Source organism: Danio rerio, chromosome 23, assembly GCF_049306965.1.
Source record: "Danio rerio strain Tuebingen ecotype United States chromosome 23, GRCz12tu, whole genome shotgun sequence".
NCBI lineage: Eukaryota > Metazoa > Chordata > Actinopteri > Cypriniformes > Danionidae > Danio > Danio rerio.
Window position 1 is genome coordinate 9,528,218 of NC_133198.1, and position 26,755 is coordinate 9,554,972.

Here is a 26,755-nt window from a genome sequence, read left to right on the forward strand (position 1 = left end):
TCTTCTCATGTTTTTAATTCAGATGAGGAAAGGTACAGAATTCAAGCTCAAAGTTGGCAGAGACATTCAATGTTTGCTACACGAGGATATAAAGAGTAAATCCTATCAAAAATCTTTGGAGAGATCTGAAAATGGCTGTACATTGATACCCATCCGACCTGATAGAGCTCGAGAGGTACTGCAAAAAGGAAAGGGCAAAAATTCACAAAGACAGGTGTGCCAAGCTTGTGGCATCATAATCAAAATAGACTTGAGGCTGTATTTTGCACATTGTCATGTAGAATTTTAAGGAAATAAATTAATTTAATCCATTTTGGAATAAGGTTGTAACAAAACAATGTGGGAAAACGTGAGGCACTATAGTACTTTCTGGATGCACTGTACATTGATGATCGGGGAGTCAAGGTTTTTTTAGTTATGTTACCTCAGTAAACCGTTATCTATTTAATTCAATTACATCTAATTTAAATAATCAAACTTTTGTTTTCAGTGTTGTCAGGGATATTGAGTGTTTCTCTGTGATAATAAATAAATAGCAACAGGTTTGGATTCCTGCTCCAATGGATGTCCATGAAAGACTGCACATCATTTTTTATTTTACTTTTTAACTTCCATGCAAGCCAACAGGTTAATAGTTTAACAGGTTAAACAGTGTTTAATAAAATACAAACTACGCATCAAGTTTTATGGACAGCTACAGTAGTAATGGCTATTTTACACGAAACATGTTTTGTGAACACTTACGCTGTCTGTTGGTGTTCTAGATTTGCTAGTTTCAAACCGCTAAATTAATATTTTTGGCTTAACATGCGTTAACAATGTTATAAACTATTATAGGCGAGGTCACATGTATATTTATGTTATCTGTTATTTAATTGGTAATATTTATTTAAGATACAGATCAGAAAAAACTATTTGTTAACTATTAAAGGGCAGAATTTTCACAGTATGTCTGATGATATTATTTCTTCTGGAAAATGTCTTATTTGTTTTATTTCGGCTAAAATAAAAGCAGTTTTAATTTTTTAAGGTCAAAATTATTAGCCCCTTTAAGCTGAATTTTTTTTTCGATAGTCTACAGGACAACGTTAATTAATAAATGTCAATTTAAGCTGTATAGAAGTGTCTTGAATATTGAATATTGTCATATTTAGTGATTTTGGGGCCCAAAGCAACTTCAGCCATGGGACCCCAAGTTCTGAAATGCACCCTTTCTACTTTTATTTAATATTTTTAATAATTCTGCTGTTTTGTTATATCACTTAATTTTCTTTTCTAAGTTTTATCTCAATGTAAGTTTTACATTTTAAATAATTAATGTCTCAAAATGATTTTACAACTAAAAATAATAATTTTTTTTTTTTTTTTATGATTGAGGGTGGTGGATCTTTTGTTTCATATTATTACATACCATTATGTTATTATAATAATAATATATTTTATTATCTTTTAATTCATATTTAATTATGTAAAAAATGTATTTGTTTGACTCTCACTATACAAAATCTGATATAAAATGATGTTATTTATAGTTTATAGGTATAATTTATACCTATATATGGATTTTTCCTGAGGCCCTAAGCGGCTGCTTACCTTACTTATTAGTTAAATCTACCCCTGACTTTTATCCATTGTTAATTTGTTACGAGCATAACATCATACCTCTGACACTCTCCACCCAGATGTAAACAAGAATCACAAAAAATCCATCAAGAAAATTTCAGTATTTTTATTGTCAAAATGTTTGTATTTACAGAAAATCTTCTCATGTTTTTAATTCAGATGAGGAAAGGTACAGAATTCAAGCTCGAAGTTGGCAGAGACATTCAATGTTTCCTACACAAGGATAGAAAGAGTAAAAACTGTGTTTATTTACAGTATATTTGACTTCAAGTTAAATCATTTAAGATGGTTCCTCAATGTTCATCTGATCTCATCTTTTGCATTCAAAAGACTTTAAATGGAAACCAAAAAAACAAACAAATATACACATATTCTCTTTATAATAATTTAGCAAACGATATTGACAACAAGCGACAAGGTGTTTTATATATTGCTAGGCTTTAAAACAGGATAATGTGATGACACAATAGCGATAGAGACCATTATTGTGAATGGGAAGGCCAATCAGAAAGCTGCTCCTATGCAAACATCTGTTTCAAATCTAAAACCACCAATCCTTTTAAACTAGTCACTGGTTTAAAAAGTGATTGGCATCATTTAGATTCTAATACCAAATTTGGAGAACTATCAAACCATCAGTGGGTTTGCTTTAAGACAATGGTCTCAAACACAACTCCTGGAGGGCCACAGCTCTGTACAGTTTAGCTCCAACCACCTCCATCTTACACCTGCTTAATAATCTCTAGTAGTCTTGGACACCTTGATTAGTTGGTTCAGCTGTGTTTGATTAGGGTTGAATCAAAACTGTAGAGTTGTGGCCCTCCAGGAATCGAGTTTGAGACCTATGGTTTAAGACAGGGGTGTCCAAACTCAGTTCTGGAGGGCCGGTGTCCTGCAAAGTTTAGTTCCAACCCCAATCAGACACACCTGGGCTAGCTAATCAAGCTCTTACTAGGCCTTCTAGAAACATCCTTGCAGGTGTGTTGAGGCAAGTTGGAGATTTAAGCTGCGGTCACACTAGAGTTTGATAATGTGAAATTCTGTCGTGCGGCGCTGCGAAAAGGGGCGAGAATAAACAAGATTATTAGGCTTTAAAAAAGCGAGCGATTGCTCCATGTTTTAAATTTCTGTCCAGAGAGGTCATGTTTTGATCCTCGGTTGGTCTCACGCAGTCAAGTGATGCGATTTCGCAGGTCAGAGTTCACCAAGCTTGAAATTTGACTCCTATAATGACCCTGTGATTCCAGTCTGATGCAATCGTGTGCATATGAATGAAAGTCTATGGGGAGAAAAGCCCAGTGTGACCACAGCTTAAATCTGCAGGACTCCAACCCTCCAGTACAGAGTTTGGAAACCCCTGGTTTAAGACTTTAGAACTTGATGCATTGACTTTGCGAGCACTCAAATGAAAATCTCCTAAGGTAAGGTCATTCCCTCTGTTTTTCAGAGATCATGTGACCAAATTTAGAAGAGTAAATAACATCAAGACTAAACGGCTAAGGGACACTTGAAGAGATGATACAGTGTTTGTCTGATATGGGTAAGTGAGCAACTTTAGACTCAGGAAACATTCGAACAGGTAAGAATGGCTTATAAAGATAGGTCTGACTTACATTTCATTAGATTTCACTTGTAAATGTCCTCAAAATGTGTTTTGGCTTCTGTAATCAATTACAGTATTCACTATATAATCAATTTGCAGTTCATTTAACGTTAGCAATACAGACATTGTCTTATTTTCATACTTTTCAAGAAAAAGAGGGGGTCATTAGCTAACAGCAGACTTTTGAAAACATCTATTTTTCCTTAAAAACAGATTATCTTGTTTGAATTTTTAAAAAGGCACTCTAGTGACCTTCAAAATGACACATGAATGGGTTAAATGAAATGCAAGATACAGTTTCGAGTTAAGAGGTAGCTGTGGGACATATGGCAAGGCTGTAAGGAGGCATTGTTTGAGACATAATAGGCTGGGTTTTTAATATCTGCTCGTGTTTTTTAGCCATACAATTGAGAAATGTGATATTCTGAAACTTTACTAATGCCCGATTTATAAAAGAGCTGACTCAACAAATTCGCATGGCTCGAGAAATGCATACAAAAAGGTTCCTCTAATGTACTGTCATCAAATCTAGGAAAAGCACCATCAAAAGGCTAGACTTCAGTTTCTGCAGCACCACTCCAACTAGAGATTGGAGAAAAAAAACACATTACAAACGTACTCGACGCTTATGCAGGAGCAGCTACAGGGAGGCACACACTCGTATTACAGTAACTGCATAGCTACGTCAACAAACGATCCGCTTATGGATTATATTTGGGATTATCTGATAAAATCTCTCTAATCTCAAAATCTCACTGGGGGCAATTAATTAGCATTCAGTGTTTCAGTATTAAACATATCTGTTTATATATGTGATATCTGCATAATTAGTATTTTGTGAGACTTAAAATGTGTTCTGGAAAATAGGATTATGGATTTTAGTCAGGGTAAGCGACAATTTAATTTGACACGACTGAGGCTTTGATGGATTGAGGTGCATTCTGGCCTTTTCAATCGTGCCATACTTGGGTCTACATGGTGTCTCATTTTAGAAGGGTGCTCGAGAGCACCCACTTTAAGCCACTATGCGCTTACCACAATTGATAAGTAGCTGACAATCTTTGCATAATTTCGGGCTCAAAGGGTCGATTTAAGAGCGAGATCTAAGTTTACAAAATTTTCATTCATTAATTTTGCTTCAGCTTAGTCCCTTTATTCATCAGCAGATTAGACCAACAACTTATCCAGCATATGTTTTACGCAGCGGATGCTGTTCCAGCTGCAACCCAGCACTGGAAAACACCCATACACCTTACATTTACACACATACACTACTTCCAATTTAGGCCCCGTTTACACTAGTGCGTTTTAGTTTTTAAAAGTGGCGTTTTAGATCACAAACGATGCCCGTCCACATTAGCGTTTTACCTAGCGTCTCTGAACATATCTCCGTCCACACTACGCCACCAAAAACGTATATCACGTGACCATTCGCGCACTCTGGGCATGCACGTTCTAGTATAAACAGAAAGCTTGCGTCTTGCTCTGCATTTTGTTATTGTTAGTCAACAAACGCAGGTTGAACATTAAACGCGATGGCAAAGAAAGCAAGAGAGGTATTTTTGTGGACAGACGATGAGGTTGAGTTGTTACTAAATGTAACAAATGAATCACTGCACAATGGCGCCTAAAACAGACAATAGTGCAAACAACGCTCCCATTTCTGTGCCCATGTTGATGTTTACAGTACTGTCTTCCGGTAGCGTTAAAGCCATGTGTTATAGTCATGTGATAGGGGCTTGATGAATAAGGGAAGGACACGCAATGACACGAAAGCCCCAATCAGGTAGCGAATCTCAGAAGCCCTGCCTCCGTTTTCAGATGTCTCCGTTTTTCCTCATCCACACTGATGATTTTAGATGTTTGATGTTTTAGAATGAAAACGGCCTCTCCAGCGTTTTCAAAACACTCCGTGTTTGGCATTTGAGAACTCCGGCGTAGTGTGGACGGATGGCGTAACCTTAGCAAAACTTATGCGTTTTAAAACTAAAACGCATTAGTGTAAACAGGGCCTTAGTTTATTCAATTCACCTATAGCACATGTTTTTTTGGTTTGGGGGAAACCGGAGCACCTGGAGGAAACCCACAGGAACACGTGGAGAACATCCAAACTCCACACAGAAATGTCAACTAACCCAGCTGGGACTTAACATTAAATTAAAATTGGTGTTTACCGTGACTAAGACCCATTTCAGCATGATGACGAAGGTTGAAGAGGTAGACAATGAAAACAATTGCAGAAGATACACCAAGGAACATGTCTTCCATAACCAGGGGGTAGGAATAAAAATGATCGATACACTTTAAAAATCATTACAACATCCTAGCCAGGGAATGAAGATTTTACATGTCAGTGCTCTAATGTCCAAACACTTGAACAGTACAAAGTACCAAAGCAAACATAACAACTGCTATCCTTCTACTCTACAGCTACCAACGTGCTTTTCGTAGACATCTTCAGACAGCATAATAAGAATATCAAGTTTGTAAAAAGGACAGGTTCATAACGTATCTAGTCCTATTTTTAGAGAAATCCAGGGTTGATTAAGAGTTTCATATTTTGGCTGGTTGGAAAATTGAACATGGTCCAAAGTAGTTGCAGAACAGAGGTTGAAACAAGCTTTGCTGGTTTATGATTGTCTGTTGAGATGTGAGCTCAAAACCAAAGTTGAGACCACATTGGATTTCCTGGAAACTTTCTTCATGACCACCAAAGGCAAAGGGAGTCCATTGTAGACTTTTGAAAAAGCTGACTTCGAGTCCACCATGGGCTGGTTATGGGATAATTTTACAGATATTCAAGCAATACTATCTGTAGAATAGAGAAAGGGCCAGTCGGCAGTGAGGGATATTGTTACTCTTACTAAAGGCCATTTTGAGGTTCTAGGTTTTTCTTATTTCATTTGCATGCTGTGCGTTCCCTTTACATCTACATGACTTCAATAAGACCTGGTGTCAACTTGAGTTTGGCTATGCTGTCCTGTTGGCTGGATGACAAACAACGGAATGGCAGAGTTTAAGGTAAAGTCTGACTGGACGATGGTAGAATGGTAGATTTTAAAGGCAGGACAGGCTGGTTTACTCTGGAACAAAGGACATACAATGTGAAATCTGGCTGGCTGACAGTGGAATTGTGGAGGTAAACACTCTCCCCTTCCTTGGCGTTAAAGTGTGCTGGTTACACTGAGGTCTGGTTTGGAAACTCTCCAGATGCACAAACTCTACAAGATCCTATTGTTGTAACCCTGAAGTCTTGTTTTGAAGGTATGAAGTATATACGTAGGTTTGTCTAAGGGTGTGTCTGTATGTGTTGGTGTACTTATGTGGCAGTGGATTTGTGTGGCAGTGTGTGTGTGGGGTGTGTGTTGACAGTTGTTTTCTTTGTATATATTTTGGGAGGTGTGAGCAGAAGCTGCCTCATTCCCTCTCGTTAATCATATTGACTCGTTCTTCGTTTCCCATGGATGACTCTTGCACTCGATGCTTGCACTGGCCATGAGTATGTCGTGTGGTAGAGCGAGAGTGGCGGGCAAAACAGGTAGTGACAGTTTGTGAGTTGCAGTCACAAACTGAATCCTGTAAAAAGAAAAGTTTATTTTTTAAGACTCTTTAAGACATGAACTTGATCCATTCTTTGGAGGAGGAGGGGGTTTGAACAATCAGTTGTTTATGATTAAACAATCATCTAAATCAAGACTGGTGATACTGTTACTTGAATTAGATTGTCTCACCTCCACAGTACTGGAGCTTGAGCTCATTGCATCCTTTCCTGTGGCTACCAGTTCGTCTCTTTGTGTTTTCATAAACCTCTTATTGACTATCTTTGTGATGTTATCTGTGCTGATCAAAGATCCAGGCATGCATTCAGGCTTCGGTTCATCAATTATGCTCACTGATGTTGTCCTGCCGCAAACATTACGAAGAAATTCTTGAACCACTCCGTACTTCTGAGCTCCGGCTTCTCCCAGACCAACGCCGATACTTGGACAAGACGGTTTACCGGCAGCTTGCCTCCCAGGACAAGTATCTGCTTTCCACAATGATTCAACACTTCCAGAGTGTTCCACCACACTGAAGAGACTGGTCAAGCCATCATTGAGTCCACTAAGCACTGGGCTATCACGGGTGGTGGTGGAACGAGCCCAGGCAGAACCATTTTGAGATCCAGTTCGGTTATGCAGATTCCAGACACTGCGATCCCTTGAAGATGTTGATGAGGTCTCGAGTTTGGAGGAGGAGGTGGAAACCCTGCGTGTGAGCTTAGGTGAGCCATATTTGGGAGAGCAACAAGGTCTATCTATGCGACTGTGGACTTTGTCCAAAGATGAAGAGATCTGTCGAGAACGTGCAGATGCAAGTGAGGTGGATGGACGAGGAGACCATGCTTTCCCTTGAAGGCCTCTTGCTGTTGAGATGGGTACATCAGTTTGCATACCAATGCTGACAAACTGTGCAGTCTGCGTTCCTGTACTACAAACACCAACTGTCTGGCTCCCTGTATCTTTGCTGCATTTCCTTTCCAGGGAACTGGAACGAATGGCCTGTCGTACACAATTGGTCATCTCCTTCATGTCATCGCTAAGGTTGCCTGAAATCTCTAATCCATGGAAAGGTGCAGAACCTCCTGTCCGCCCTTCAAGCAGATCTCTGTGCTGCTGTGAAAGTGAACTCAACCACTGCTCGTATGCAGATGGGGAAGTTGTCAATAATGGTGCAGATGCAGCAATCTGACCAGATGGATCTATCATTGCTGCATCCCTAGATGATAGTCCTTGTTGGTAATCCTGCTGTGTGTTTTCTTTGACTGGCCTCCTCTCCATTCTCCTCACTGTCGGAGGACTGTAGTAGATGCGGATGCCCGTCTTATCTGGAGCGGTGTAGCTTCTCTGAATGTACTCCTTGTTCAGCTCCAGCCCTGGAAAGCTGCTGTTAGAGTTGGTGCTTGGGCAGTCCCATGTCTTAAACTGGTCACCCTTCTCCAGTATGGCTGAATCACTGGTCAGGTACTTCCAGTTTTTATTGTTGAGATCACTTAAGTCAGTGCGAGCCAGAATAGAAGCAGGAGCAGCAGATTGGTGCTGTGCCATGGCGTACTCTGGTTCCCCAATGACCTTGTGACTATGAAGGAGTAGACTGGTGTCTAGCAGACTCTTCAACTCAGTGAGGGTGGATATTGATTTGGTCCTGTAGTAAGAGATTGGAAAAGATTACAAAATAATAATGCCTGATTAAATGGGAATGCAGATTATTTTGTATGAAAGTAATTTTACCTTTGCATTGCTGAACTACCCGCGACTACATCAGCTAAGGCTTCCTTCTCTGAAGTTTTGTCATGGAGAGACTGAAAGAGAAATGATCTATTTTAGTATGTCATGGCCACATCCTGTCACAATACACCCATTCATTTATGTGGCATTACTGAGTCAGCCAATATTCTCCTCAGGAAATTAGGTCATTCAAAACAGCTAGTTTCTTCTGTGGGACTAATGATTGTGGTATGGTTCATCACGTCTAAGTAAATGACCCAATTTCTCTCAGTGAGGCATGGTATTAGAGTTTTCCATTCAGGATGTTAAATGAAACAAAGATATTAGAGCCCCGAGCCAGACTTGTGACAAGAGACAGAGTAGGAGGAAGATGTAAAGAAAACTATAGTCCTATTAGTTTTTCCAGTCTTATTACTTGTAGTGCAGTTAGCACAGACACACTGACCACACTGTCTCAGGCTTCTTTCCAGCTGGACTACAGATACTCTGCACAGCCGCATATAAATGCAAAACCAGCAATTCCAGATAAGTGATGCAACATACAGGGAGTCAGCCTGCAAGCGCTCTGCGGAAATGTTTAGAGATACTGTCATATCCGCCAATTATGTGAGGGGAGCCCTGAGTCAGTGAAGGAAGTGTGGGGATAAAATATGCACAAAGTATGTCATGATGACACCCTCAAAGACCCAAATAAAACAACACTATTAAAAGGACTTTGAAAAGTAACATGAAAGTAACAATTAAATTAAGGAAACAAGCTTTGAAAACAGAAAACAAAGGCCTCTCAGGCCTCCCAGGCCATAAAAATGACTGTTCACAAATTGTAAACTTCAGTCAGTGCAGTGTTTGCTTTAGTGCCGTAACACACTCTGTATCTGGGATTGAAGTCTTCTGGCAGACCTTTCCCTATCCCAACCTCCCTCTCTCTCCAACCTTGCTTATCCTAATAAAGTATTAGTCCTAAACCTAAAAAAATCAATATTAATTGCATCCAAAAATAATTATTTGTGTTTACATAATATATGTGTGTCTAAACATATTTATTATGTATATTTAAATACACACGCGTGCATACATTTGAGAAAATGTTTATTTATTTTTTGATATAAGGTTTTATGTGATTGCCCAGCAATGGAGGAAAATATAAATATATTAGATGATATAAATATGCACTCACAGGCCACTTTATTAGGTACACCTGTTAAACTGCTCGTTAATGCAAAACATTCCGAGCAGCCAATTACATGGCAGCAGCTGAATGCATTTAGGCATGCAGACATGGTCAAGGTGATCTCCTGCACTTCAAAATGAGCATTAGAATGGGAAAGAAAGGTGATTTAAGTGACTTTGAACGTGGCATGGTTGTTGGCGACAGCTGGGCTGGTCTGAGTATTTCAGAAACTACTAATCTACTGGGATTTTCACGCACAACCATCTTTAGGGTTTACAGAAAATGGTGCAAAAAAGAGAAAATATCCAGTGAGGGACAGTTCTGTGTTCTGAGTCTCGATTGCTACTGCAATATTCGGATGGTAGGGTCAGAATACATTTAATCAATGGTTCAGGCTGGTGGTAGTGATGTAATGGTGTAAGGGACATTTTCTTGGCACACTTTGGGCCCATTAGTACCAATTGAGCATCGTGTCAATGCCACAGCCTACCCAAGTATTGTTGCTGACCATGTCTATAACATCTGCAGCAACTGCGTGATGCTATCTCGTCAATATGGACCAAAATCTCTGAGGAACATTTCCAGTACCTGATTGAATCTTTGCCACAAAGGATTAAGCCAATTATAAAGGCAAAAGAGGGTCCAACTCAGAACTAGATAGGTACCTAATAAATGGCCGGTGAGTGTATTTTATTATTATTATTATTTGAACACTTATTATTTGTGTTCTATTGTAAAAAGATATTTATTTTAGAAATTAAGAAGACTTGACCACTTACTATTATTTGTGTTCTATAGAAGAAAGATATTTTTTTTAGAAATTAAGAAGACTTGACTTAACATCAAACTAGATTTTAGCATCATGAAAATAAATAAGCAATGACAGAATTTTCATTTAAGCAAACAAATCCTAACACCACAATATGACATTCTACCTGTGCGCCTTTGCTCTGCGCATCGCGTACCCGCTGATCCCATTGACTTCTTTCCTGGTTGAAGTGCTCCAGAAGCTCTCGCCGCTCTCGGCTCCAGTTTTTCTCACTGATCTGCAGTTGTTTGGTAAGGTCCATAACAGCAGCATAAGAGTCCGCCAAGAGATGTTGATGCTCCTCTCGCTCCTTTTTTAGTGCCTCCTTAAGGTCTGAAAAATCCTTTTCACCCACAGCCACAGACGCCTTCCCCAGCTTACCCTCCAGCTGATGACAAAGATGAAGTGCAAATTAGAGACTGAGACAAAAAAAAGAATGTTTGAAATCTTACAAGCAGAAGTGACCATATTTATATGCAGTCTGAGTAGTATCCAGACATCAAGGCAGGTTTATAGATTTCATTTTACTATTACACAAAGAGATCAAAGTGCAATTAAATGTGCCCAACATTGACAGTTCTTTAAGGACTGTCTGTTTACACTAAACAACATCAGCTCTATGTATTGTATCGACAGTTTTACAACAGCTTCAAACAAGGCTCATTCAATAAAATTGGTAAGTAGCGATGGTAATTAGGAAGCCGGGCTACTCCTCTCCTCGTTCTCATATGAATTCCTCCTGCTCTCTCAGCTGGAGCCGCAAATCTTTAGAACTCATGAACTTCACGAGGGTACGCGAGTCAGGTTATTAAAACACACAGCCTGCTGGGAACTCATCAGACAATCAGTGACTGGCTTCTCACAGTGATAATGCCTAATGAGTTTTGCTTTGGATGGCAATAAGAGGTTAATGGGTTGATGTGGTTTATTAAAAGAGGACAAAATATATTTGTTCCAGATTCCTCTTCATATTTCATGATTATACCAAAGAAAAATGATCCAGAAATGCTTATATTTGTTGATGTGGCTTCGGGGCTTGTTTATTTTTATTTTATTTCATTCACATTTGACTCACATTGTTAATTAATAATACATTACAATGTGCAGGAACAACTGAAAGTTTTATAACATGTTATGTTCTGTTAATACAGCGATAACCCATTTTCTGACAGGCTGTAATTAGTGCCATAGAGTTATAAGCTCATACTACGGTGTAAAATCCCACATCTCTTGCTTTATCACTTGGCTTATTCTCTGAACCACAGTCTTAGAAAAACAAAGGAAGTGCGCATAAAAAGGAGGAGTGGCAGGGAGGAAAGGATCTGTGTAATATTGACCTATTAGACAAGTAATGGTGAAAGTGGTGCATTAGTGTCATTAGCTTCTCTGGGGAGTCTTGAGGCTTTTGCTTTGGGTGCAATTTATGAGTGTACTTTTTTTTGGCCGTAACCTTTGTAACAATGAAGGGAGGAGAGTGTATTACGGCTAATCTGAACACAACAGATTGCATGCCTGCCTCTGTATGCACTGATTAGGACATTTACAGAATACACACACTTGACTTAAAGCTGCAGCACATTTTCTGCTCTATTAGTGGCACAAAACACATTGTCTTAAATAATGAGTACCCAAATAGTTTTCCAGAAAATGCCTGATGTCTCTGATTGCATCTAATTTCAGAGTCTATGCATTCTAAAAATGCATGTGCCAATGGATAATGTGTATGATGGCATTTTACCTAAGATATATAGGCAAGGCAAGTTTATTTATATAGCACATTTCATACACACTAGTAATTTAAAGTGCTTTACATAAACAACAATAAAATAAAATATACAAGTATAAGAAAATTAGAGAATATAATGAATAATTCAATATTATCTTCTCTTGTATCTTTGCATTGCAATTAGCAATTTGAAAAACGTTGATACACCATTTGATATTCTCCAGTGTATTCTCCTGAGGTTGGCTATATCAGTGGTACTCAATCACCTGGCCGGATCAATTGGTACTGGGCTGCAGAAGAAATAATTAATTATTTTTGTTTTGTTTATTACCTGAGTCTTTTATTTTGATTTAAAAACTTTATTTTGAAAAAATGACCCGATTCTCTCGCTTGCATCTTGATCACTTGAGCCCCCAAATTTAACACACAAGCAGCAAAATGATTAAGAAACAGACGTCTTTGGAGAGTTCCTTTGTTAAGGGGAAAGGGCCCAGTGAAGGACCCGCAAACTGCCGAAGCATAGATCTGTTACCTATTTGTCAACAAATCAGGTGAATCTAGCATGTCTGTGCAAGAAGATCAACTACTGGAGATCATTTAATGTTAATCGCATATTGATCTTTTCTGGGGTTCGTGCTATTTTGTTATTTCCAGAGTAGGTGTGCGACTTGCACATGCAAGCGAAATGATGCGTTCAAGCCTTCAAGGTGCACCCAGTTAAATGAATGACGTAAGCGCACCTCGAATCATGTGACAAGAACTGACGATCAGCTTCATACTTTGTATGAAATATACACATTTCAGTAGACTAATTATCTCAGACAAACACAGAACACCCAAACATTGCAGTGCTTTGTAATTTTCTCCATAAATAAAACTTCTATCAGAGTGACAGCAATGTTTTGTCAACTTGTCGTCTTCTGAGAAAGCGGTTGATGGCTGCCTAGCAATCTACAAACCACCACCAATGCCACATTTTATAATATCGTTAAAATTTTAACGATATTACCACTTTTATCGATTCCAACTTCTTAATTTGTTGCAACGAGCCTTGTCGGTGTCCACTCAGGAAACGAAACCATACTTATGACCGTTTGGTTATGTGTGTTAAGTGTGTTAAGTGTGTGTGTGTGTTGTTGGCGAGTGTCCGCAGCACAAGCCTCTGCTGAGTGAGCACTGACAAGCGAAAACTGTGCAGGCTTTATATTGACCATTTTGAGGAATGTAAACTATAACAATGGTCCTAATGCATTTCCTGTTTCACATTTTTAATTCCCATAGCTTCCGAGAATCCAAAAAGGTCCACATATTGATAAATAATGTTATGATAGCTGTTTTAAGGTGAAGATATGATTAAATTGCCTCTTGTTACAGTTATGAAATATTATGATATCAAGCAGGAAATGTTCAAGGACGTAATGACATTACCACATTGAAATGGTCTATACTTGACGTACTCGCCGTTGTACTATTGGGCAGAACAAGACGAACATTTTTTCACGTGACATTGCCAACAGTCCAGACAAATATCAGATATCGCAAATTAAAAAAGGTTAGTTAGTTAGTTAAATTATGCTACTGTAGGTAACGTTTAGTCAGCAATAATTCTCCAGTAGTGATGATAGCAGAACCGTTAACATCAAAAATGATCAATACTTCAGTCTCTTATAATTTAGCACAGTACAAAAGTACAGAGTTTCAGTACCCATCCCTACTTACAATACATTCATATATACATAAATGAACATTAAATGGTTTTCATGAGGCTAATTTATCATTACATATTGTTTGCAAGCTTTCTATTGACATTTTTTGCAGATTAAATACTCTTTGAGTGATTATGTTATGCCGTTTCTTTAACACCTCTTATTTTTAGTGCTATAACTAACAGTAAAGGAATGGAATCTGTGATTCTCAAGTCATATTTATTGTATTATTTTATACAATGTCCAGAAGTTAAAATAACACATTATTTTATCTAAAAAGTAGCAAAGCTTATTGTGATTACTACATAGGAGGCGCTGTAGCATTTTATTACGAATCTAAGAAATGTTCATTTAAGTAACAATTCTTTTGGCCTTTGAAAACAGCTTTAATTCATTTTCACTGCATCACTACTTTGTTTCCTTATTAGTTTTTCCCATTTCCTTCTGTCTTTTTCAGACTGATCCACTAACCATCTCTGAGTCCTACTCCTCCCTCAACTCATTAATTAAGCCATTAAGAAGACTGCAGTCGTGAATGTGTCTCAGAGCAGAGATATTAAACTCATCTTTCACCATCACAACCAGCAACAAACACACTCCCACTCAGCCATCCATTGAAAAGCCGCATTACCGCCGACACACCACAGACACAACACTAGACCAAATAACAACACTAGAGGTCAAATCCAGTTTGTAGGACAGCAAACAAATCGCAGGAATCACTCTGGCTTGAGTGTTCTTCTGCCAGAGGTGTTCACAATGCACCTCCCAAGAGGAATTACTGTAATCTGCGTTTGTTAAATCAATGGCTATAGTCCTGGGTGCACGAGTTAAATTATCTAGTGAGATCAATGCTAAAGTAATTACTTCACAGCTACAGTGCAAAGTACCTATAAAATGATTCACCTCTGTGGACTCTTTCAGATTTTATTGTGTTACAACAGGCTACGGTGTATTTTATAGAGAATTTATGCACTCAACAAAGTACTCTGCTAGTACTCTGTAAATCAGACCTTTTTCTGTAATTTTTAATTACTTCAGTGGAGAACTAAACAAAATTGCTCCTTTTTGAGTTTTCTAAACAAACAGTTTTTATTTGTTTCTGTGATTATATGAGAAATGACATGTTCTTTCATGTTTATTTGGTGCTATAACTAGTAGTAAGCAGAAATCAATCATGTCTACATGCACTTCAGTACAGTGATCTGTCACGCATCAAAGTACATCAAAACAGTATTTTTTATTTCAATTTCCTAATAAAATAGAAAGTTGAAGGATGGGCTAGTCTACTGCAGTGTTATTTACATATCAACTTAAAAAGAACAGACTAAAAGATCAATTTTATGATTTAAGGTCTGTGTGAAATCAAAATACTGTATACAACGTTCATTTTGCAAGCACACATTGTTATTCTTAAGTAATCTGTGCAAGTTAATCCCTGAAAAAAAGAGTTTGTTTTGGTAATCTTCAATCAAAAGTCTGACTACTTGCTTCCATGTATAGAGTAGCAATCCTTCTCTGTAGCTGTCAGTTTGACAGCTTTAGCAACAATATTATTAACCATGCCCCTCTTACCGTTAGTTTGCTATGAGGGAATGTTGCACAAAAAGAAAGCCCCGCCCTGTACTCAATATTCTGTTTCAGTTGAAGTTTGTAATAAAAGTCTCATTAACTTCCAGCTTTGTTGTCGATTCATTAAAATTAAGATTTAAACAAAAGAAAATTCAAATGAAGTTCTGCATGTGCAGTAATTATAACACCAATGTTTTGGTACACTTGCGTACTGAACTAAAAGACCTAAAAAAATGTACTATTTTAGTTGTACAGTGCATGCAGAAAGTATTCATTGCACTTTTTTATTTATTACAGCCTTATTCCAAAATGGATTAAATTAATGTATTTCCTCAACATTCTACACACAATACCCCATAATGACAATGTGAAAAAATCTTTTTTTGAAATTGTTAAAGGGCCATGAAACCCCCTCGTTTCAGCAGGGTGTTTTCACACCTCTACTTTGGAAAAAGTCAGAAAAAGTGGGCGTGTCCAGCTCTGTTTAGGGGGGAGTGTCGGAGGAAGAAAAGAGGCTTGGTGTGGGAGTGTCTATTTGGGCGCGCTGAATTTCAGAGTCAAAACACACAACCACAGCGGACAATGTGACTGTGTTTACATGGACATCTGTAGTAGAATTATTTGCCAAATTATTAAATGTTGGACTTTAACTGCAGTTTGGCTCTTTCATTCAGGGAATTCATTCATGTCCCTCCCGACAAACAAGATATTTGATTGAACTGCTCTAAGCGTGTATTTTTCATGCAATGTTTGATACCGCACGGCGAATGAGAGAAAAAAAAACTCAGCATTTTCCGGAAACTTACATGCACACGGCAGGTAGCGTCAGAAAGCCGCGTGTGTTATTCCGGTCACAAAATCCAACACGAGGTTATAGTTTGGTTGTAACTGTTAGTGCTAACTTGTTTACACTGGTGCAATAGTTTGTTTGATACGAATAAAATACGAACTAAATAAACAAAAAGAGCACTGGTCACTCACTTACCAAATCTGTAGAGACAGGACAATCACCAGCAACTAGAGCCGCGTCTTTATTAAGAGGAGACTACAAGCGTATCCGGGATCTCAGCGTTTGCAGATGAGAACAGCTCTCAGGTAAACAATAATCCTCCTTAGACACGTAAGTTATTGTTGTCGAGCGTCGCGTACACTGTTAATCCACACGTGACGTGCTCTCACAGAGAGAAAATAAAAACGAAACTTAACTGCAGCAAACAATAAAAGCAACACTTCACGCTTGTTTTGCCAATACAACGTTGCGTCTCTGCCGTCTAAACACTCTGACAGCAGTGAATATTAATGAAGTTGCACAATAGAGCGCGCTGATTGGTTTGAACCAAGCCTTACTCATGCATTAATGCATCACACTGTAAGACGTAATAAGACACACTCTGGCACAGACGTCCAGTCTGCACGCTGGAATTCAATGCTATTATGTCATGGCCGTGACGCAGCTTCAAAAATTAGTTTCAAACCGGAAGTACGAATTTGCTTGAAATAACGCAAAAACAACCAATTTACACTTTTTAGTGAAATATAGGTGTCCTAATAGTGTTTTTAGCAGTGTGGGACACATATACGACTGTCAACAGCTCAAAAAATGTGTTTTGGTGTTTCGTGACCGTTTAAAAATTTATTTAAAATAAAAGCCTGAAAAATCACATGTACATAAGTATTCCCAGCCTTTGCCGTAAAGCTCTAAATTGAGCTCAGGTACATTCTGTTTTTACTGCTCATTCTTAAGATGTTTCAGCAGCTTAATTGGAGTTCCCCTGTGGTCAATTCAGTTGATTGGACATGATTTGAAAAGGCATACACCTGTCTATGTAAGGTCACAGGGTTGACAGTGCATGTCAAAGCACAAACCAAGCATGAAGACAAAGGAATTGTCTGTAGACCTCCAAGTCTCGAGGCAAAAGGCTGGGGAAGGTTACAGAAAAAATTTCTGCTGATCTGAAAGTTCCAATGAGCACAGTGGTCTCCATCATCCGTAAATGGAAGATGTTTTGAACCACCAGGACTCTTCCTAGAGCTGGCCGGCCATCTAAGCTGAGTGATCGGGGGAGAAGGGCTTTAGTCAGGGAGGTAATTAATAACCCGATAGTCACTCCGTCTGAGCTCCAGCGTTCTTCTGTGAAGAGAGGAAAACCTTACAGAAGGACAAGGCATTTGAAGGACTCTCAGACCATAAGAAACAAAATTCTCTGGTCTGATGAGACTAAAACTAAACTCTTTGGAGCCAGGCGTTAGGTTCGGAGAAAACCAGGCACCACTTATCACCAGGTTAAAACCATCCCTACTGTAAAGCATGGTGGTGGCAGCATTATGCTGTGGGGATATTGTTCAGCAGCAGGAACTGGAAGAATAGTCAGGATAGAGAGAAAGATGAATGCAGCAATGTGCAGAGACATCCTGAATGAAAACCTACTTCAGAGTGACCTCAGACTGGGAAGACGGTTCATCTTCCAGCAGGACAATGACCCAAAGCACACCGCCAAAATATCAATAGAGTGGCTTCACAACAACTCTGTGAATGTTCTTGAGTGGCCCAGCCAGAGCCCAGAACTAAACCTGATTGAACATCTTTGGAGAGATCTACTACTGTTGACAACAGGAATATATTGATTTAAAAGTCACTATTCAAACTAGTTCAAGCTTCAATGCAAAAAAAATAATAAAAATCTTTTTAGCAGGAATTTCAGTCTTAGCTCATAACACTCACCTGAGTGATAATACTCTTGAGCTCCATTCGTTCAACTTCCCATGATGCTTTAGCCCGGGCAAACTGCTGCGTTAACTCCTGTGAACTCTGACGCTCCTCACGCAGCTCACCGCTCAGATCCTGTAGCGCCACCTTCAGGTCCGACAGAGTACTGCCGAATCCACTGGGCTGCTGAGGGCAACAAGAGATATAAATTAGAGATATAATTTAATAACATTTATACAGAAATTCTAAGAAGAAATCCAAATCTTATACATGTTGGTTTCCTGTAAAGAGTCTGATTTAACTCACCTGAGAGATGCTCTTCTCTGGCAGGTTGTGCTCTTTGGGTGTTGGGTTGAGTTGTGGTTCCTCGGCTGCAGACATCTTATTGTCTCCATAGTGAGAAGACAGATCTTCCTCAAGCAGAATACGGAGATCTTTGACACTGTTAACCTAGAAAAGCATTGGCCATTTAAATAATAAGTAAGCTGCTTTAATATGTTTTATATCCGATATGTTCATTTGATGCTCAACGAAATATTCTTGATTACTTCGCAGTTGACAACAGCTGTGCCTTTAAATACATTGAATGTAGCCCTGAATTTACACTTAGCAACAAATATGTTGAATACAAATATGAATTTAAAGAATTCCCATCACTGTATGCCTAAGGTGATAATGGCTGGTTGAGAAACCATGCAAATTAAAGCAACATTATATAAACCTGTTTTTTAGAGTATTTGATGATCCATATGGAAAGCAAAGAAGCTTCTGTTTACATACTTGATGCCTGTGCACTCAGAAATCGACAAAGTGTCAATATGCATGCAAAACATTTTTTTTTGTTTTTCCTAGAGTAACTAAAGTTTGATCTGCAAAGGCTCCACTCTTTTGGAAAGAGGGTGGGGAGTAGCAGTTTATTTGCATTTAAAGAGACACATGAAAACAATGTGTTTATGCATTTACAGCATACTTTAATAAATGACTCATGAGTAGCCCACGCCCCATGAGCCCACACGGAATCTGCGTGCACAGAAATCCGCAGATTTCCACAGATTTTTAGCCTGTCATTAAGACTATGTAATAACATGTGTAAATTTATATTTATTCAGTTTTTAAATTAATTTCACCAATATTATTGCGATATAATGTAATTATTATTGTGATATTATTGTAATATTGTGATAGTATTGTAATATTAAAATGTTTTTTGGATTTATTTACAATACAGTTTATTAGTTAGTAGTAACGTAATAATTTCTGTCTTTCAGTAAATATTTTATAAGAGAGACTTGCTTTGTTTACCAAATAAGTGAATCTAATTGGATCTGCATTGTAAACATTACATAAAAGTTAAAAAGGTATTATTTATTATTTTATATATTACGTTTTTAATTATGATAAATCTGCAGATTTTTTTTTACAAAATTCTCAGCAGAAATGACCGCAGATTATGTTTGGCCTTACTCATGAGGAACTTTGGCCTGGAACTTCATGGTGATACCACATTATGGGGAGCCACAAATACTGTATATATTCATCCATTTTCCTTTGGATTAGACCCTTATTTATCAGGGGTCACCGCGGCAGAACGAACCAACAACTATTCTGGCATGTTTTACACAGCAGATGAACTTGAACCAGCATCCTTCTTGCTGTGAGGTGACAGTGCTAACCAACGAGCCACCGTGCCGCCCGTATATTACGTCTAATACAAAGATCAACATAGAAAACCATGGAAAGAGTTTTTTCAGGATCCTTCAATAAATGCAAATTTCTTTGTTGTATGACAACATTTCTTTACTCTCATTTCAATCGATTTCATGCATCTATGCTAATTGCAAATTAATTTAGCTAAAAGACTATCAAATCTCAGAGTTCACCTGTGTGGTATTGTTCACCAAGCAAAAACGATGTAGTCTAACCAGGCTCTATTACTATGTCCTCATCCCACATGGCTTAATATGAAATTATGGAATTATGCCATGCTAATTGTGCATAGACTTTGTTTGCACAGTTTTCCAATTTGCATAATTCCTTCAGTGAATCAGGTGATGAAGCAATGCAAACAGTATGTGTAAATACACCTGCTTTCAGCATTCTCAGTTTATTCTTAATGAGTTCCCCCTCAGCTGCTTTAAAAAAAAAACGTCTCCATACCTCTAGGATGTCCTTGCTCTCTGTGTCTAGTTTCTTGCCGAGTCTCCACTGTTTGAGGAGCCAGCGCAGCTTGAGGCTGATGAGGAGCAGGCTCTCTTTCAGCTGCTGTGACTCCTGCACCAGCAGGTTCCTCTCCTGACTCCACAGCTTCTGCTGCAGACGTGTCTGTAGGCTCAGACTCTGCAGCTGGAAGTCTCGGCGGAGGAGGGCCTTCTGATGCTCTTCCTGAAGCTACAGAAAGAAAAAGATATGAGGAAAACATGCCTGTTTGCAGGTTTGCAACCAGATATTACAGTTATGCTAAATTTTGTGTTCGGTGTTTGTGAAAGACCTAAATTAGCACGTTTTAACATGTTTGTACCTGAGACAGTTTGTGAATGTCGCTGTGGCGCTCGAGTCTCTCCTGTGACAGAGCTTCTTGTGCTCCATGAGCCTTCTCTCTCGCCTCCGACAGCAGAGCGTGCAGCTCATGAACCTGCTCTGTCAGCTGGAGAGAAACAGGAAGAGAGAGAATAACAGGTAATTAATCGATCTGTTCAGTATTTGTAATACAAACAAACTGGAACAACTGCAAATCTGCTGCCATGTCAAAATGTTTCGGTGCTACAATGTCAATAGCTGTCTTTAAAGCACATCATATTAATGACAATCTGTCTGTTCTTGGCATCAAGTGTGCTGACAGAACACAATCTGCTTTGTCGTATTGCAAGAAAAGAGTGCACAAAAACCTAGTTCTATACTACATTTACATTTATGGGTGTGTGGTCTGGTGAAGTATGGCTGCCGCCGTGTCATCCATGTGGATGTTGCACACTGATGGTGGATGAGGAGATTTCCTACAATGTTTTAAGTGCTTTGAGTGTCCAGAAAAGCGCTATATAAATGTAAGGAATTATTATTATTATTATTTATGCAGTTCGGTGCTTTGCTCAAGGGAATCACCTCAGCCATGGTTTTCCCACTAACAATCCTTGCTGGTAAGGGGACTCGAATCTGCGTTCATTGGATCACAAGTCCAACTCTCTAAACATTAGGCCACGGCTGCCCCTGTGATTAGGCAATTCATTGGTCAACCAGTCATCCAGTTTAAAGCAACACGTCTGCTTCTATCACCAATGTACATACACATGCAGATGGGGATCTTTGCTATTTCTTGGAGCTTATTGCATCTCAAATGGTCTCCTGTTTAAATATAAACTGACTTTTAAAAGCATGACTCGAGATCCTTGCATTAACTCAAAAGCATGTTTTATGTAAAGCCTTCTAAGAAATGCTTTTGATCAGGGTGAGGTCAGGAAACCAGTTTCAATGCCCTGATTTAATCACAGGAAAGTTTTGCTAGGTCAGTCGTAGATGGAGAAAACTTTTCTAGAAAGTTAGTTTGATTTCCAAACCTTGTTTCAGTCTGGTTTTGTTCAGAATGATGATTTATTTTTTTTATTTTGAGTAAATCAGGGCCTTGAATATGCACAACCTGTTCAAGAATGAATAGTTGTGGGGGAAAAGCAAAAATGTAATTTTTCTACTTAACAGCATCAGTTCAGAATTGAGTTTGCCCTTCCTAAAATTTAAAACATGAGACTGGGGATTGATCACAATATCTCATTTGTCTCTCTTCTTTGAAAATCTAATTTGTCCCATTAGTGGAAATGCTGAATGATGAATTGTTTGGGTGAAAACTGCTGATGTTTCTCAGGGAATCCAGCAATAACGTTTGGCAAAGTGTGCAGGACACCAAAAACACATAATGGCAGTCTGATTTTAAGCTCGAAATAATGGACAGTTTTTGATCATAATGTCAATCCCTAAAAATAAATAACATAAAACTGCATATTTATAACAGGGGGTACGCGGGGTCTTAAAAAGTATTAAAAGTTAATAAATCAATTATGAAAAAATTAAATAAAAAAAAGTCTTAATCATGTTTATACGAGGTCTGAAATTTTGTTCAAGCTTAGTCCAAAGTGTTTGACTCCAAAAAGCATAAATAAATGTATTTTTCTCCTAATATTAACACTGGCATGCTCGATCCACATGATTGGTTTGGGTCGGGGCATGTCAGGCTAAGGTCCTCCGTCCGGGTGATGTCACATAATTGGCGACAAACGCGAGAAGGTGATGTGACGATCTCCACATGTAGACAGCAAAATGCGAACATTAAAGTTTGTGTACTCCTAGATGGAGAAAGATGAGCTTAAACAGTGGCTGAAGCCTGTCGCTGAAAACAACAGTGTAATTTATTATTTCAAGCTTCGTTTTTTCCAAGTTTATCAGAGTTCTGTTGCATAGTTGTGCTACATTGATTTATTTAACTACAACTGTTTATTAACAACTGTTTATTAAGTTAAAGGTTTGATACTGATTAGAACTTGAAGTGGTGATGAGGTCTTAAATATTTTGAGAAGGTCTTTGAAAAGTCTTGGAAGAGTATTTAAATTACCTTTAGGAGCCCTGCATATACCCTGTATAAACTGCAAGGTTTTATAAAGGTTTGACAGATCACTAGCCATCTAAACCACCCCAAATTTACCAAAAATAAGAAAAGAAGTAGGGCCTTAACCTCAAAAGCCCTTCTGTGGAAACATATCCGATTCTGTTCTTGGGTAAATATAGCGTAACGGTATCAGGTCAAAACTAAACCATGCTGACAGTGAGAACTAAATTTGTTCACATCTCTGCATGAGTGAATGAGTCTTGTTTTATTAATGGACACATGGGTATTTTTATATCATAACCACATGAACATTCTTCAGAGTTTATGAATGTCGCATTTGATAAACTTTACAGTCATTACTTAAACTCTAATCGCTTAACTCCCTATGAATCCCAGATTTAAATGACTACGGTAAAGATCATGTAATGTTAGAGCTTTTGATGTTTACCAGTCATCTTTCTATGGAAACCTATAACTGAACTGTGAGTTTAGGGATTGGCTTACACATGAAGGATGTACACATTCTGCCTCAGAAGCGTTAAGTCATTAAAAGAGCATTAGGCAGGCAGCTCATTAGATTTCGAGTCATTGTATGTTCAATTGTAAGACCATATCTGAAATGTTTTTGTGCGTGCATGTTTTAGAGCCTCACCAGATCAGAGTTTGTATCCTTTAAGTCTGATTCTTCATCCTTGTTGCTGTCTTTGTGGCAGTTGCTCTCCTCGTCTGCCTTGCACAGGTGAACTTTGACCTCACAGTCTGGCTGGTCTCTAGAGTCAGGCTGTTGCATGCATGCATGGGCAAGTTAATGAAGGAAAACAAAAAAACAACAATAAAAAGACGAGCATGATAGAAGACAGACGGAATATCGGAATATGATGATGGGCATGGGGATATAATACATGTTGAGTGTGATGTAAGAACAGAACAGACATATTTAAAGTGAGAAGCATGGTGCAAGAAAACACAAAACATGACACAATGGTACCCATATAACATTGGCAGCAAATTAAAAAAACTCACAAGACAATGAAAAGTATGTATAGGAAAAACAGTTTGGTCATTGTGGTATAAGACAAAATGGCAAAAAGAAACAAAACAACAAGGAGTGAAAGCATCTTCTATGTTTTGCGGAGGAAGAAACAGGAAACGGGGTAGAGGGAAATCATAAAGAGAAAGAGAAGACAAAGGAAGAAATGTAGCAGCGACCACAGGTCATGATGCCCATGCAGTGAGGAGAAAGAGAAGAGAAGGAGGAAGGGAAGAGTCTGGATTGGATCTCAAATGATGGGCCTCTAATGGAGCCTAAATTAACTATTAAAACTCAAATGTGTAAAAAAAAATAAATAAATAAAATAAAACAAAGTGTTTTTGATCGTACTGACTCTTATTTTAAGAACAAAACCAGCTGAAACATTCTTCACAATATCTTTTGTGTTCCACAGAAGAAAGTCATTCAATCATTCGTTCATTTTCTCATCAACTGAGTCCCTTCATTAATCAGGGGTCGCCACAGCGGAATGAACCACCAACTTTAAATTTAGCTTATTCAATCCACATATAGCGCATGTCTTTGGACTGTGGGGGACACCGGAGCACCCGGAGGAAACCCACAGCAAAACGACATGCAAACTCCACACAGAAATGCCAACTGACCCAGCCGAGGCTCAAACCAGCGAATTTCTTGCTGTGAGGTGATAGTGCTACCCACTGTGCCACCCTGCTGCCCCTAGAGGAAAGTCATACAGGTTTAAAACCTAATATGAAACTACATATAGAAAGTAATTTGAAGGCGAGTAAATGATGACAATTTGATTTTTTGGGGTGAACTGTTCCTTTAAGAGGCTAAGATGTTTCTTTAAAATATCTAAGAAACACAATAATGATTTGACACTTTCTAACATGCATGGATTAATCTGCCTACAACAGTATGATTGCTTGAATAAGCAATGGAAATGTATAGGACGTTCCTTAATAACTAACAAAAAAGTGATACAACATGGAAACTTAACCACTAGGGCTGTGCGATTAATCGAAATCGAATCACAATTTGAAATGTTGCGATTAGCTAACTGCAAGAGGCTGCGATATGAAGGATATATGTATTATTTATATATATGTATTATTATTATTATTATTATTATTATATACATATATTATTTATAATATATGTATTATTTATATATGCACTTCGAAAGTTTTGACAGACGAATTAGGCCCAATCCCAAATCTATTTATGTACCCCTACCCCTTTCCCCTTGGCCCTTGAGTGTGAAAGTGAAGGGCTTCAAAATTTACACACCACTACAACACCTGCACATATGATCATAGTCTGTGTGATCTCTTGCTTCATATGAGATTAACGATAAGTTGGTTTTGTTTTCAATATTCCTGACACACATTCAGTGATAGATGGCAATAACTCAAAAACCTCTTACCCTAAAAAGATCTAAAGTGTGTTTCCTACAAAAAGACAAAGCTGGTTATGTTTCACAGCTGTCTTTTTCTCTTTTTTCGCTCGATATTACGAGCACTGCTCTGTTTAGCCTGAGATATGCGTTTAGCCGGGAGAGCTGAGCTCGCGCGGAGTGGAGCTCTCCGTAAGGGACCGTCGGAAAAGTGCTTCTTTTTTTCCGTTTTTTTTTTTTTTTTTGCTCTTTTCTGCTTGTTTTATTTTAAACACAACTAATTTTCTCTTAAATGAGCACAACAGTTACTAAAGTAGTCGAATGCTTCATTCATTCATTCATTATAGATCTGTGAATTCTTACATTAACACCTCTGTTATCAAACAAAACACAATGAGAGATTCATTTGCTGCTCTTCACTAAATAGCAAATACAATTAAAAGTTAAATAGATTTTATAGCTTTATTTAATTTCTGTATAGGCCATTGATTTTAATAGGTTAAACCTTTTATTTTATTGTCAATATTTTCTATTGTATGCTATGTATTCTATCATTTGAAGCTATTTGTTGTCCCATATTTTAACATCCCAACGTTGATCGATATGACATAACATTGCTAATCATTAAATAGCTATAGTGCTATCTGTTAGTTTTACGTCAGCTAATGTTATGGAAGGGCATAGATGTTTTGGAAAATAATAATATTAATGTAACGACCCCATCATTCCTTCCTTAAGCAAATGTGTAAATATTAGATCTATTCAGCAATAATGTTAACTGCATAGGCATATTTATCTGACATTTTCCCAGCTAGTAGTAGTCGATCAAAAAGCTGTTTAGTTTCTTTTGACTTTACACTAGCAGTGGAATTTACTGCGATGTGATGGGGCGCCACCTGAAATCTTGCCTAGGGCGCCAAATTGGTTAGGGATTATTTAATCTATAATATAGCTATAATAGATAGCGAAATTTAGCGGTTTTTATTTTAGCGTTTTTTTTTTTTAAAGAATGGCGATGAAACACGAGCGCGATTATGAATGTATCAAAACATATGCTTGTTCGTTGTAAAAATTCATAATAATTATAAAAAAAAACTAATTTATGCATCTCCTGACTTCCATGTGCAGCCATGATGCTGTTGTAGCTGGTGTATTGTGGGAAATTTTCTTACCCCTTGGTTTTAAATGTGGTCCTGAAAAATCTCGGTTTGAAGGGGTATCTTCCCTTTAATGCCCTTCCCCTTAGCCCTATGCCTTCACCCTAAAGGGAATTGGGACAACCCTAATGTAAGGAGGGGTTAAAGGGAAGGGCTAAGGGGTAGAATTGGGATTGGGCCTTAACGTTAATGAAAAAACGCACTTAGGTAATATGGAAATATTTTGGTTTCAAAGTCACAGACACCAAACAAAAACAGGTCATTTGTAAGAGCTATCGCAGAATTGTTGCCACGGCATGAGGAAATACAACAATCAGCACCTAAAAAAGCACCACAGAGGGCTATATGAGGAGTGTCTTGCAAAAAAGTCAACTGATAGTATTGCCAATGACACTCAATCTAGTAAATGTTGGAGT

General features: G+C 38.2%; 1 protein-coding gene across 5 annotated transcripts in view; it reads right to left on the reverse strand.

The window, feature by feature from the left end:
- Positions 1-1,714: 1,714 nt before the first annotated feature.
- Positions 1,715-26,755, reverse strand: part of mtcl2 (microtubule crosslinking factor 2) — a 92,314-nt gene continuing 67,273 nt past the window's right edge. The window contains exons 6-15 of one of the 5 annotated variants that reach the window (XR_012399001.1): positions 23,427-23,555; positions 20,702-20,827; positions 20,341-20,571; positions 18,490-18,633; positions 18,199-18,366; positions 10,600-10,860; positions 8,497-8,567; positions 6,958-8,410; positions 5,299-6,802; positions 1,715-2,299 (exon numbers count right to left, since the gene is read on the reverse strand). Coding sequence is in view for 2 of the 5 variants with exons in the window: in XM_005161967.6 (XP_005162024.3) it covers positions 6,644-6,802; positions 6,958-8,410; positions 8,497-8,567; positions 10,600-10,860; positions 18,199-18,369; positions 18,490-18,633; positions 20,341-20,571; positions 20,702-20,827; positions 23,427-23,555 (2,745 nt within the window). In the remaining 3 variants the exon portion in view is untranslated. Of the gene's footprint in view, positions 6,803-6,957; positions 8,411-8,496; positions 8,568-10,599; positions 10,861-18,198; positions 18,370-18,489; positions 18,634-20,340; positions 20,572-20,701; positions 20,828-23,426; positions 23,896-26,755 lie in introns of those variants that run through there. The other 4 variants (XR_012399000.1, XM_001338326.10, XM_005161967.6 and 1 more) reach the window with 4 other exon arrangements.